Raw genomic sequence first — 15,121 nt, forward strand, 5'->3', positions numbered from 1 at the left:
CCACTCAGGAGCCCCTAAGTTGGTTACTTTAATCTGTAAAGAGTGATGATGAAAACTCTCATTCCTAAATCATAGGATTATTGAGAGGAGTAAATGAGATATTACTATATTCCTCAATGTTCTCATATTAATATTCCCATGTTAGTATTTCAAATAAATGTGGGAAAGTGTTTTGAAACCTAGCAGTGTAATACAAATGTAGTGAATCGTTATAGTTTTGTTTTAAATCACTGTGTTTCATCCTCTGTTGCATTTATTGTTTTATTACTCTTTGGATACCTGCTTCTTCATATGGTTATTTAAGGTGCATTTGTTCTGCTGCATGTAGACTGCATTTTCTGAGGACAGGGTAAGTTCATGATTTAGCATGGTGGCTTGATTGTTTACAGTTGTATTGAGTTTTATTGATGTTTGTGTTGGTAAATTTCACAACTTTGTTTCTGGTTAGCAGCTTATTTTAATATATTTGGATTTGACTCAAGTGTTTCCTGTAAAATGTTTCACCCACTAAATGAAGGACTTTTTTTTTTTTTATTAGGCCTTCACAGAGCTTCAAGCCAAAGTTATTGACACTCAACAGAAGGTGAAGCTTGCAGACATACAGATTGAACAGCTAAACAGGACGAAAAAGCATGCACATCTTACAGATACAGAGATTATGACTTTGATAGATGAGACTAACATGTATGAAGGTGTAGGAAGAATGTAAGTAAAATGTATCCTGAAGGGGGTTATTGTGGGAGAAGTTTTTGTCTAGAATTTGTTCATTTTAAAACTTGGGTTAAAGTATCATGGAAACTTTGAGGATCACCTAGTCAAATACATACTTTTTAAAAATGCTAACTGAACCCCAGATAGATGTGTTTAATTTTAGACTTTGCAGTACATTTCTTAGATATTTTCCTCTTCTCTCTGTGATCAGGTAGATATTTAAGTGTGTAAGTTCAATGACGAAAATGATTTGTCATGAAAAGAAGTTTACAGTAATTTTGTGTGTGAAGATTTATTTAAGTAGGTGTAGTTTTAACTTCTCCTTCCTTACCTGATTTATTAGGAGTCATACAAATCATAGGTCCTTTAAGATGTTGGACCAGTGTTGTAAGATAAAAATAGATCCATTTATCATTTAAATACACTCATTCTGTCATGCATGAGAAATCAAGTAAATCAATTTACTTTTTGTTCTAATTGTTATATGATTGACCACCTATACTTCACTCTTTTTATTTTAAGAAATCTATTACTCTTATGAGAGAGAATAGATGAGCTTCATGTTCTCTAAACAGTAAATAAGGAATGGAAAAGCCCTTAACTACAGGTCACATTCCATTACAATGAGCTAAAAGGAGAAGACTTTTTTTAAGTGGGGGAGGTACAAGGGGAGGGTTTTTCTGGAATTTGGTCTTTGAATATTACTTAGTAAATGGACCATTACTTCAAGTTTGGAGATCTTGTAGTGAATGGAATTTGACCTCAGTCTGAAGATGACTTGTTTAGTGATTGATTTGAAGGAAGCATAACATGTGTAACATTTAGTAATGGCTTTGGAATGACATCATGAGAAGTAGACTCTGCTCATGACTAGCTACTCCTTTTCTTAATGGAAGAGAGGGATTATGATAAACATGTGATTTGTTTTCTCAGAATAAACAATATATCACATAAATTTTATATCTGTAGTTCATATTTTCATTTTAGCTTATTTTGAGAGGAGGAGAATCCCACTTTGACAGTTTGTTATTAGGAGAGAAAAGAATTGGGACAGTAACAAAGTAAAACCCTTGAATATACATCTATATCGTACAGGTGCATTGTTGGCATTCACTATAGGATAATTTTATTCTTAATATGAGTATCCTTAGGTCTTAAACAGTAATGGTAGCTTTTCCAGCATGCACGTTAACACGTTGCACTTGGATTTCACATCAGTACATTAGCCTTTGCAACAGTAAAAGAATCTCTTTTTCCAAAATAGAAAATCTCTTTTGATTGTCTTTGGCCTTTTGGGCTATAATGAAGTTTTTGGTTTTAATCAGAATACTTTATTAAAACATTCTCCAAAAGTGCTAGGTTGTTACTTTTTTTTTGCATACTGCCATAAGTGCTACAGCTAGATTGTATTCCATGCCAAGAAGTCTAGAGTTAAAAGGCTGGGATATGATTTAGTTCATGGTAGAATAGTAGTAGTATTTCCATAAGATTTATTTTGTGTAAAATAAATACATTGTTGTAAATGTTTGGATAAAGTGGAACTTCCTACATAGTTTCAAACTTTGGTTTTCAATTTGACTTTTGTTCTTTCTGCATCCCACTGGGAGTGCGAATTTGACTCTGTATTGTGGGGGCATGTAAGGTGAATAGAGTTTGTTGTTTGGCTAGAGTATTAGCGCCCTCAGGAAGAAAAGACTTGCTGAGTATTAGTCTGGTCATGAGGATGTTCCCCTTGATGCTAAACCTGAAATAACTATTTCTGAATTTATAGTCTTGAGTAATCTTGAGTATCATTGTGATTCACTTCTTTAATTCCAGTCTTTACCTTAATTTGTCTTTTCTTTTTTGAATATTATTTGGGAATTCCAATTAGAATACTAATTTTTCTCAAACTGTTGTTTAAAACCATGAATTATAGAATCCAAAACACTCCATTTTGTTTAGAGCCTGCAGTAGATTTTTGCCATCACTGACATCCGGGCTTCATTGTATCTTACCTAGATTATTGCAATAGCCTCTTAGCTGTTCTCTCTGCCTTTATTCTGTGTGTTCACGTGTACTCTTCATACATCTGCCAGAATTGATCACATCCATATTTTTCATAAAATTCTTTGATCTGTTGCCCACAGGATGAAATCTAAACTTCTTAGCCTAGCATTCATGTTCATTTATAATCTGTCCTTAATGTACCCCTGTAGCCTCAAGTCCCACCACTTTCTAGTCCCAGGCTCAGTATAGTGCAAATTTCATCTCATGGATTTAACATCCTTCCGTTGATTTTGGGTGATCTGTTGAAAAGGACTTTGAGTCTCATGTGGGCTTTAAACATGCTTTAATTGATTAGTATGTCTGTCACGGGTGACGATAGAAGAGGAATAAGTAGTACATGTACCGGAAATCGTTGTCCCTACTTTTGTCACCGGACTTTGTCACCCGTTTTTGTTTGTTTGTTCGTTAAGTATATTTATTTATTTTGAGAGAGAGGAAGAGCTGGTTCATGTGCTATTGAGCAGGGGAGGGGCAGGGAGAGAGAATCCCAAGCAGGCTCCCAGCTGTCAGCATGGAGCCCAGTGCGGGGCTTGAACTCACGGACTGTGGGATCATGACCTGAGCTGAAATTGAGTCAGCCGTTTAACTGACTGAGCCACACAGGTGCCCCTGTCAGATGTTTTTGTGCTTTCTTGATTTTGTTCATTCTTTCTTTGGCTTGAAGTATCCCCTTTCCCTTGTGAAATTTTTATCCTTCAAGACATAGCTTGTCTTCTCTGAAGATTTTTCTGTCTTCCCTGGCAGACTTATTCACACTTTCCTGGGTGATACCAGAGCTTTGTTCCTGTAGCTAGTATAGCAGAGACAGAGAGAGATGATTGATTTCTAAGTGGGTCATTTGCCTCAACTAGATTGATTGTCAGCTCATTGAGACTGTATACATATTTATCTTTGTTTCCTCTGTTCTCACCATAATGTCTGGCACAAAATAGGTGTAAAATGTGTCTTGATTTGAATTGAATATGATTCTTTTGCCTAAAATAGGTACATTTTCTTTTGTTTCTTCAGAAAGAAAATACAGTTAGAAAGTCAAAGACTTAAGAATTAGGTTTTCTTATTCTGTTTTAAAATATGATCCAACAAAGGTGAAATTGTAAAAGTAACATTTTGACTAGGTCAAAGCAGTTGTTTCTTATCAAAATTATGTTCTTTGATTGGATAAGATAAATTCTTAATTAAATCTCCTGAGAAGGTTAACCAATTCTAAAAGCCAATCAGTTGCAGAGATAATTAGTTAGAACTGGCACTATAGAAAAACCTAAACATTTAGAATTAGGCCCAGGGCAGTATAATCCTTAGAGAATAAAAGCTGTTCTATGTAGAATAATATCAATATAATAATATCTATTTCATATTCTTCATCTCCATATAAGATGGAAGTTACATATTCCTTTATAGGGTATGTTTTTAGTTTAACCAAATCATTGCATGCCCAGATGTCTTTTAAGACACATATGTAGAGAAATTTGGTAGTGTTAAATGACCTCCTGTATATGGCTTATTTTGGTTTTTATACAAGGAAAATCAAACTACAGGATAAGAGATGATGAATTGCTATACACTGTAAACTCTGCGTATTCATTGCTCAAAGCTATATTCTGTCCAGTCTCTTGGCATGTTGCCAGCACATTTCAGTTCTCTTACTTCATATTCTTTGGAGAGGCTGTTATGTAGCCTGATACTACTACCACCAATTTCTAGTTTTGCTACTTAAGCTGTTTGTGAGCTGACCTCACCATACTGCTTTGAGAACTGTGATGAAAGTTACAACTGTGGAATGATCTGTCTGAATAATTGCAAGTGTTTGTCTTTGCATCTTTCCAGCATGCAAGGAGGGAATAGACACAATTCTCAAATAATACATGAATGTTTCTGGTATCCTTTTTTTTTTTTTATGAATAAGAACCAGTTTATAAGGATTTATGGGGGTTTTCTTCCCTTTTTGCACACTAGAAGATAGGAGAATTTTTTAAAAATAAGAATTACATTTGAAAGTGCATATAGAGAACATTTAGCCTTGCTAGTGTTTGAAAGGACCATCATTAGAATAAATGTCAGACTTATTTTTATTAACAATAGGTATGATCCTGACCCTGATTTGATATCAGGTTTAGTATTCTGTAATTCTAATGTTCTTTTACTTGAGCATTACATACACTTCTTTTTTCCAAGAGAGACAAATTAAGCTTTAATATTTTTTAATATGGGAGGAACTTGAGTAGATTAGTCTCTGAGAAGAATGATTAGTGCCTTTTTAAAACTTGAACCTAACTAAAAATAACTTTGTACCATATTTAAACCAATTTAGAGGTATGCCACCATTCTGCGGGTATTTTTTACATTTAAGGAACTAAGAATGAACAATGGTATAAATCTACCAACTAGATAAGTGTCTAGCAATGCAGAATTTGCTGTTTGGGAGCGGTGTTGCTATTTCTACTTGTTGAAGTAATTTGATGGTTGATCTCTAATGGTTGAAAGATCCAGAAGTGTAAAACCTAAGATAAATGTGGCACAGGTAGAAAGTAAAAACAGTAGATATATTCCTGATAGGGAACAAATTAACAGTAGCCAAAATCTGAACAGTTGAGCAACTTTTCAAGCAATTAGGATGTAGAAATCTGAATTTTTCACGGTAGCTTGGTTGAACTGCCCTTTGTTTAAACTATTCTGTTAGTTCTCTTGTGATTTTAATTGTTAGTTTGGATGTTGACCTGTAGTTTGAATCATGACAGTTAGTAAAGCCAAGTCGAAATATTTGGTTTCTCTTTTAGTTATGTTAAATATTAATAGAAAGGGACATAGTCATGGTGCCTGAAGTTTTGCAACCATTTTACAATTTCAGATAGTTGTAAAGTTGGTATTCTAGTCAATTTGGTTTAATTTTAAAGCTGATGAAATAGTTTTACTAGATTAGGAAATAAACCACAAAACTTGGTGCAGTAAATATTGTTGATGTTATAGTAAAAATAGTTTATATTGTTCTTACTGGAATCAGGTTTGGATATTTTATTTAGTGATTGCTATAGGAGAAAAGTACACATTATTTTTGCTGTGAGAGCACACTGCAGATAGAAATTCATCAGCTCCTTATATCTTCTCTTTAAATGTAGTAATCTGTATTTTAGAGTAGAGAAAATGAAGCAAAGATAAAATAATTTTCAAAGGTAAGAAGGCATTTTTAAAAAGTTATTTTTTAGATTTTATTTTAAAGGAAGAGGGGTTCTTGATGTTGAACTGCTTTTACTAATAGATTGTGACCCTCCCTTTTTGTGTTTTTATACAGAGCCATTTAAAGTCCTGGCTTTCATTGCTCAGAGCTGTAAGGGGGAAAAAAAAAAACAAAAACAACTTTTCCTGTTGTGCAAGGAGAAATGACTTCACTTTTGTTGATGCTGAGTGTGTATGTAACCTCAGACGGGCACATTCTCCTCTTTCACAGATGTGGTACTCTAGGGAGAGGAGATTTTTGAGTAATACTCTTAATTTCCTTAAGTTGTCAGTGATTTAAAAACTTAGTGTTCATTATAACTCTGCTGTACTGCTGTGTAGAATGACATCACTGTTTTTATGCGAGGGCAAGCTAACAAACATTTGCGTAGGAATTACATAGCCATGTTTCTTCTTTAGAAGAGTACTTTTAATAATTCTTTCCCTTCTTCCCCTCCCATGTCCTCCAGAATCCAGTCTCACTGAAACACAGGAAATTAGTTTTGAAAATTCGTGTGCTAATTAGAAGTTTATTGTAAAAACAGGAGAAGTCTGTTCTACTTGGGATGTACAAACATGCGAAAATAAAATTTTTACTTAATGTGTCCTTGTAGGGTTACTTATTTTAGGCTTGAACTTGATTAAAAAATGTAAATGGAATTGATTCATTTGGTTACTTGGAGCACTTTGCTTTTGGATTTCCTGACATCAAAAGGCTTCACATTTGTTTTTTAAACTGGCAAAGGATGAAACAAAACCTGCTTTTGTTGCATGAAAGTAGCAATTACTCAGCAACCCAAGAGGATACTACAGTGTATTCTAATTGGTGATAAGGATTGATTTAGTAAACTGAGGGAAGGGTGAAAAGTACCATTACCTTGTTGTTCCCATGTAAATAAAAATAAAGGTAGCAGTAACCTTGAACTATGTTACTTTGTCATTGGGGAATTGTTTGCTGCAACTGACTAGCTGAGTTTCTCTGAAATGAAAAACAATCAGTTCTTATTTTTTAAGTTTATTTCTTTATTTTGAGATAGAGGAACAAAGAAAGAGGGAGAGAGAGAATTCCACACAGGCTCCACACTGTCAGCACAGAGCCTGACGTGGGGCTTGATCTCACCAACTGAGACCATGACCTGAGTCGCAATCAAGAGTGGGATGCCTAACCTACTAAGCCACCCAGGCGCCCCTGAAAAACAATCACTTTTAGGCTGTACCAAGAATTTTCTGATTTTAGCTGCCACTTATCTCATAGTGGCAAATTTAGGAACAACTTGCTATCTAATCTGTTTGAGAGGGGACTGAAATGTTCATGTCCAGGAACATAATCTGCTTAATGAAACATCCAAAAGGAGCTCACAAAAAATATTGACCTAGAAGTTGAAAGGCAGTCAGTCCATGTATGTGAATACACACTTGGTATGACTTGTTAGTATTCTTTTTTACTCCTTGTATCAGGAATTGATAGGGGCTGCAAATATCCTTTGCCCAGAAGGAATAATTAGGATTGCAGTGTGTTGCATGCACCATTAGTGCCTGTGGTTTTGTGAAGAATGTATGCTCAATTTATTTTTAGCATTCAAGTTCGAATGGATATGTCTGAGGGAATGTTATCTTACTGTCCTGGCCAAGAACTCTACTTAACCATCTCTTGTTTTGAGGAAGGTCAGTTACCTTGAAATGGACCAGATTACTTGGGAGACACATTACTTGGCTTTGAAGAGGACTTGAAATGTTCTCCTATCAAAATTTGCACAGCAGCAGGATCCCAGTATTAAAAATGTATCTTTAAATAGATAAGAGCATGGCTGCCCTAAACCAAGCCTTTTACATTGTTTGGCTCAGGGTAAAAAGATTTGGATCACAGTATGCATCCTGTATGTGTGTGTTAGATTGCGTCTTTTGCATTTGTCCGAAAATATATTTATATTTCTGTGACTTTATGGTTTTGTACTAGGAGTCTTCTGTTTGTGTCCTTTAATGCTCACTGGATAATAATTTGGTTCTGTTTCATCCAGTGTTACATTTTAACCTTTTAGTAAACGAAAGATCACATCTTGGAAAAAGATATAGCAAATCTTGATGATTATATGTGGAAATGTTTGGGGTTTGATGAGGCTAGAGTAAAAGTGGTAAACATCAGAGGTGATTATTTACCAGAATACTTAGAATACCAAATAGTGACAAAAATAAACATCATGTTTAAAATAGACTAAGATACTACTGCTTCCATTTTAGGAGTAATAGTTTGATTTAAAAATACACAGTGATTTCTAATTAGTACAGATTGAACCTAGCAGTGTGTGAGTTACTCATCTAGAACAAGGAATGTTTACATGGACTTGGGTTCCTCAAGGGACCACGATTCTCTAATAATTCCAGTGAATTCTCAGCCCTCATCTAATTTGACCTATCAACATTTATTCCAGTTGGTCTTTCCTGGTTGAACCATTTTCTTCCTTTGGCTTCTAGGAGATCACCTCTTGGTTTTCCTTTTATTTCACTGGCCACTCCTTCTCAGTCTCCTTTACTGTTTCTTTTTCTTTCCCATTTCCAAGTATTAGATTGACCTTGGGCTCAGCCTTTGGAATTTTTTTTCTTTTCTTTACTCAGTCTCTTAGTGATCTCATCCAGGCTTATCTCTTTAAGATTTTTTTTTTTAATGTTTATTGATTTTGGAGAGAGAGAAAGAGAGAGAGATAGAGATAGTGTGAGTGGGGGAAGGGCAGAGAGAAAGGGAGACACAGAATCCAAAGCAAGCTCCAGGCTCCGAGCTGTCAGCACGCAGCCTGACGCAGGGCTTGAACTCGTGAACCATGAGATCATGACCTGAGCCGAAGTTGGATGCTTAACCAACTGAGCCACTCAGGTGTCCCCAGGCTTATATCTTTACAGTGCCTTTTGATATACTGGCAACTCCCAGGTTTTTATCTTTAGCTTAGACCCCTTCCCTGAACTCCAGATTTGTATATCCACCTGCCTACTTTACATCTCCATTCGATAGGCCTCTCAAGATTAACTTGACCAAAATAAAATTCTCACTGTTCCAGGTAAACCAGTTCTTCCCTACAGTCTTCCTCATTTCAGTGGATGACTTTTTTGTCCTTCCATTTCCTCTTCTTCGGTTTTTTTGTTTTGAGAGAGAAAGCTTGAGTGGGGGAGAATGGCAGAGGAGTGGGGAGAGAGAGGATCTCAAGCAGGTTCCACACAGCCCAGAGCCTGACATGGGGCTAGATCCCACCACGCTGGGATCATGACCTGCACTGAAATCAAGAGTTGGATGCTCAACTGACTGAGCCACCCAGGTGCCCTAGTCCTTCTATGTCTTCCAAATCTTGTAGTTATCCTTGACTCCTCTCTTTCAGTCTTACTTTCAGTCCATTAGCAAAGACTATCTTTAAATTTGATCCAGAATCTGAACATTTCTGCTTACCACCTCCCTGATTTCAGCTACCATTTGATTATTGCAGCTGCCTCCTAACTGGGCTCCCCCTGCTTGCATCCTTACCACTTTATAGTTTTTCCCAACAGAGCACCCAGAGTGATCCTTGCAAAACAGAAGTCAGGGGCACCTGCATGGCTCAGTTAAGCATCCACTCTTGATCTTGGCTCAGGTCATGATCTTGCGGTTTGTGAGTTCGAGCCCTGCCTTGGGCTCTGCACTGACAGTGTGGAGCCTGCTTGGGATTCTGTCTCTTCCTAGCTCTGCCCCTCCTTTTCTCAAAATAAATAAACTTAAAAAAAAAAAAATCACTCTAGTCAAAATCTTCAGATAGCTTTCCATATTATCACTGAAAAAGACAAGGGCTTTTGCAGTTGCTGGTCTCTCTGTCTGGAGATGTTTTCTTCCAGATGTCTGCTGTACACCTTTGTCTTCCTTTAGGTCTTTATTAAAAAGGCACTGAGGCCTGTCATAACCACCCTGTTTAAAATTATATACATAACTTCTACCCCTACCTTCTTGCCTCCTGTACTCTCTCTTTTTGACTTTATTTTTCTTCATGGCATTTATAATCATCTGGCATACTATAGTACTAATTACCCATTTTTCTTAAATAAACTTTGTTGAAATATACTTTATATATAGTAAAATACATTCATTTTTAAGGATACAGTTAAATGAATTTTGATGACTGTAATCACCACGTCTGTCATGATACAGAACATTTTCATCACCCTAAAAAGTTCCTTCTTACAAGTCATTTCTTGGAAGTTCTACTCCAGGCAATTGATAATATGACTTGTCTCAGTATAGATTAATATTTCCTGTTTTAGAACTGCATATGGAATACATATATATAGAATCATTATGATATGTACTACTTTGTGTGGTTTCTTTCATTAAGCATAATGCATCTGAGATTTATTGATGTTGCGTATATCAGGCCTCCTCAGGGACTATATCTGGGCTTCAGTTCCACTTCTTTAAGTACTCTTGCCTCTGCCCCCTTTATGCTTGCCGGCTTTATCTTCAGGTTGGCTGTAGGAGTTCCAAGGATTTAATTCAAATGTGACAACATGTAGAGTTAGTACTGTGTTTTTTTTCTTTTTCTTTTTAAGTGTATTTACTTATTTTGAGAGAGAGAGAGTAGGGGAGGGGCAGAGAGAGACAGGGAGAGAGAATCCTGAGCAGACTCCACGCGGTTAGCACAGAGCCCGATGTAGGGCTTGAACTCACAAACCGTGAGATCATGACCTGAGCCGAAACCAAGAGTCACACGCTTAACTGACTGAGCCATCCAGGCACTGTGAGAAAGTACCATGTTTTTCCTATGTCATATTTGTAGGAGCAAAGAAATCTTTCTCAGAAGTCTTCAGAGGGCCACCTCTCACATTTCATGACCCGAACTCAACCACATGCTTGGGCTTAAATCTTGGGGGATTGGGACTACTGTGATTGGGTAAGACCAATCAAGATTCATCCCAGGATTCACTTCCCTGAGTCACTTGGGAAAGTGGAGGTCCCCAAACAAAATTGGAGCTCTCTCAACAAAGAAGAATGGATATTGGGTAGCCAGTCAATAGTGTCTGTTAAAATCATCCACAACAGTCTTTCCAGTGACCAATAATTGAGGGCTAGCCACATGAAAACTGTTGGTAATATATGTAGGATAAATTGAGAGTTTAACATGGAATGCAGAAAGAAGCTATTGAAGTAATTCAGGAATGTAATAAGTTCAGAAGGTGGCAGAAATGGAAGGGAGAGGAAAAGGGTCAGTATGAAAGAAAATGATGAGTCTTAGTCATAAATGGGGAATATATAGGGTACAAGGAGAATACTTGCAAGTTTGGGACTAGGTGAGTGGGCAAGTGGTGATAATCATTGATAGCTGTGGTTGAAGTGGGGGAACGTACAGGTAGAAATGACAGATGATGCAGACATAGTGCAAGTGATAGGGGGTGATATTATTTTGCAGTTCATTAGCCAAGTTAAAACCTTGATCATAAAGGAGTTCTTGGAGGGACTTGGGTAGAGATAGCTTAGTGGAGAACCTTGCATAATGCTTGTAATATTGACACTGGAAGAGAAAAGGACAGGGAGGGGGGTGGTGTTTAATTTAAAAAACAAACAAATGAAAAAATGGGGACAGGACGGAGACAACCTGAAAGAGCCAATGATTTTTTCGAGTAGTTTCAGGTTTATAGAAAGTACAGAGAGCTCTCACATACCCTCTCTCCACCCCCGTTTCTGTTAACATCTTACATTCGTGTGGTGCATTTGTTACAAATGAAGGAATACATTATGATTAAGATCCATAGTTTACATTAAGATTCACTGTTTTGTACAGTTCCGTGGGTTTTGGCAAATGTATAATATCTTGTATTTGCCATTACGGTATCGTACAAAATCATTTCATAGTCCCCCCAAATCTCCTGTGTTCCACCTATTCATCCTTCTTTCCTTTCTTGTACCCTGATGACCACTGATCTTTTAAAATGTTCTCTATAACTTTTCCAGAATGTTATATAGTTGGAATTATACGGTATGTAGTCTTTGCAGACTGACTTTTTTTTTTTTTCCCCTTAGCAGTATGCATTTAAGTTTCTTCCATTTGTCTTCATGGCTTGATAGCTCACTAGCTCAATTTCCCTGCCACCCCCCATCCCACACTGCTTCATTTTGGTAGTTCTGTTGATCTCAGTATCTTTGAGTTTATTGATTTTTTTTTTTACAGTGTCTAATTTGCTCTAAAGCCTGACCAGTGATTTTGTTGGTGTAAGTGTGGTGTTTTTCATCATCAGAAGTAGCGCATGCCTCTTTTTTTTCCTTTTCTTTTTTAAGTTTACTTATTTATTTTGAGAGAGTGTATGTGCATGTGTGTGTGTGTGTGTGTGTGTGTATGTATATTTACACTTATGTATATTTATATATATATGAATGAGTGAGGGAGAAAGAGAGGGAGAGGTAGAATCCCAAACAGGCTCTGCACTGTCAGTGTTAGCTGTACTCGAACCCACTAACTATGAGATCATGACCTGAGCTGAAATCGAGTCAGTTGCTTAACTGACTGAGCCACCCAGGCACCCCTTGCCTCTTTTTTATATTAATTTCTCTATTGTTAAGTTCATGTCTTCCTTTATTTCTTAATCACATTATATAATATTTTAAAATTTTCTATCTGCAAGTGGTGCTTGGGTGGCTCAGTTGGTTAAACATCCGACTTCAGCTCTGGTCATAATCTCATGGTTCATGAGTTTGAGCCCCACATTGGGCTCTGTGCTGACAGCTCAGAGCCTGGAACCTGCTTCATTCAGATTCTGTGTCTCCCCTGCTTGCGCTCTGACTCTCTCAAAAATAAACATTAAAAAATTTTTTTTAACTTTTTTTTCTGTCTGCTAATTGCTTTCTTTCTCTCCTTTCTGAGTCTGTTTCTCTTAACTGAATTTCCTCCAGACAATGGGTCATATTTTCCTATTTATTTGTGTGTCTGGTGATATCTATCTGTGTATATATATATATATATTTATTGAAATTTAAGTCTATTATGTATAAATCTGCTTCTATATAAAACGTTTTTTTGTAAATGCCCAAATTGGTATTTATTTTTTTGAGGTATAATTGACATATCATTAATTTCAGGTCTACAGCATAATGAGTCAATATTTTGTATAGTGTGAAATGATCATAGTATGTCCACTTAAAATCCATCAGCACACGTGGTAACAAATTTTTTTTCTTGTGATGAGAACTTTTAAGATTTTTCTCTTTTAGCAACTTTCAAATATACAATAGAGTTCACTATAATCAGCATGCTGTACTTTATATGTTGACTTATTTATTTTTTAAGTGGATGTTTATACGTTTTGATCATCTTCATCCATTTTGCCCAACCCTGGCCATTGGCAACTGTCAGTCTGTTTTATAAATCTGTGACTTTGTTTGTTTGTTTGTTTTTTTACATGTCACATATATGTGAGATCATCAGTATTTGCCTTTCTCTGTCTGACTTATTTCACTTAGCATAAAATCTTCAGGGTCCATCCATGTTATCTCAAGTGGCAAGATTTGCTTCTTTTTTTGTATATACCACATTTTCTCCATCCATCCATCGACGGCCTCTTAGGTTTCTTCCATGTCTTGGCTATTGTGAATAATGCTACAGTGAACAAGGGAGTGCATATATCTTTTCAAAGTGGTGTTTTCATTTCCTTTCAACAGATACCCAGAAGTGGAATTGCTGGATCGTATGGTAGTTCTATTTTTTATTTTTTGAGGAACATACTCTTTTTCATAGTGTTTGCAACAATTTATATTCCCACCTATAGTGTGCAAGTCTTCCCTTTTCTCCTTGTCCTTGCCATCGCTTGTTATTTCTCATAGATTTGAAGTGATACTTTCATTGTGGTTTGATTTGCATTTCCCCCATGGTTAGTGATGTTGAATACCTTTTCATGTATGTGTTGGCCATCTGTCTTCTTTGGAAAAATGTCTATGTAGATCTTCTGTCCATTGTTAAATGAGATTTGTTAATTAAGTTTTAAGAATTCATTTTTATATGTATTTTGGATGTGAGTGCCTTATATATATGATTTGTAAATATTTTCTCCCACTTCACAGGTTGCCTTTCATTTTGTTTCCTTTGCTACGTAGAAGGCTTTTAGTTTGATGTACTTGATTTTGCTTTTTTTTTTGCCTTTGCCTTTTGTTGTCAAATCCAAGAAATCACCAAAACCTATATAAAGGGAAAGTTTTTCTAAGTTCTCTTCTGGTTGTTTTATGGTTCAGGTCTTAATGTCAAATCATTAGTACATATCTAATTGATTTTTGTGTGCTATAAGATAATGTTCCAGTGTCATTCTTTTGCATGTGACTGGCTTTCCCAACACCGTTTATGGAAGAGCGTGTCATTTCTTCATTGTATATTCTTTTTTTAAATTTTATTTTATTGTTTATTTAGAGAGAGAGAGAGAGCACAAGTGGGGGAGGAACAGAGAGAGAAGGAAAGAAAGAATCCCAAGTAGGCTCCACACTTAGCACAGAGCCTGATGTGGGACTTGCACTCATGAACCTTGAGATCATGAACTGAGCCAAAATCTAGAGTTGGACGCTTAACTGACTGAGCCACCCAGGCACCCCCCTTATTGTATATTCTTGATTGCCTTGTTATAAATTAATTGATCATCTGTGTGTGGGTCTGTTTCTTTTTTTTTTAAGGTCATGCCCTCAGGATATCAGCAGGTTATTTATTTAAATCTTTTAGAAAGAGGGAGAGTGTGCACAAGTGTGTGAGTGGAGGACGGGGAGAGAGAGAGAGAGAGAGAATCCCAAGCAGACTCCATGTTCAACCTGGAGCCCAATGCGGGATTTGATTTCACAGCCCTGGGATCATGACCTGAGGCAAAAATCAAGAATTGGATGCGTAAGGGACTGAGCCATCATCCAGGCACCCCTGTGTGGGTTTATTTCTGAGCTCTCTAGTTTGTTTCATTGGTCTATGTCTGCTTTTAGGCTAGTACTGTATTGTTTGATTACTATAGCTTTGTAATATAATTTGAAATCAGGAACCATGATGCCTCCATTTGTTCTTTCACAAGATTGCTTTGGTTATTTGGGGTCTTTCATGGTTCCATGCAACTTTTAGCATTGTTTGTTATACTTCTGTGAAAAATGTCATTAGAATTTTGATAGGGATTTCATTAAATATGTAGA

At 36.4% G+C, this 15,121-nt stretch overlaps 1 protein-coding gene across 1 annotated transcript in view; it reads left to right on the forward strand.

The window, feature by feature from the left end:
• Nucleotides 1-15,121, forward strand: part of PFDN1 (prefoldin subunit 1) — a 72,323-nt gene that overhangs the window by 2,238 nt on the left and 54,964 nt on the right. The window contains exon 2 of the mRNA XM_025923653.2: nucleotides 539-705. Coding sequence (XP_025779438.1) covers nucleotides 539-705 — 167 coding nt within the window. The remainder of the gene's footprint in view (nucleotides 1-538; nucleotides 706-15,121) is intronic.

This window comes from Puma concolor, chromosome A1 (assembly GCF_028749965.1).
Source record: "Puma concolor isolate L17-30 chromosome A1, mPumCon1.1.hap2, whole genome shotgun sequence".
Classification (NCBI taxonomy): Eukaryota; Metazoa; Chordata; class Mammalia; order Carnivora; family Felidae; genus Puma; species Puma concolor.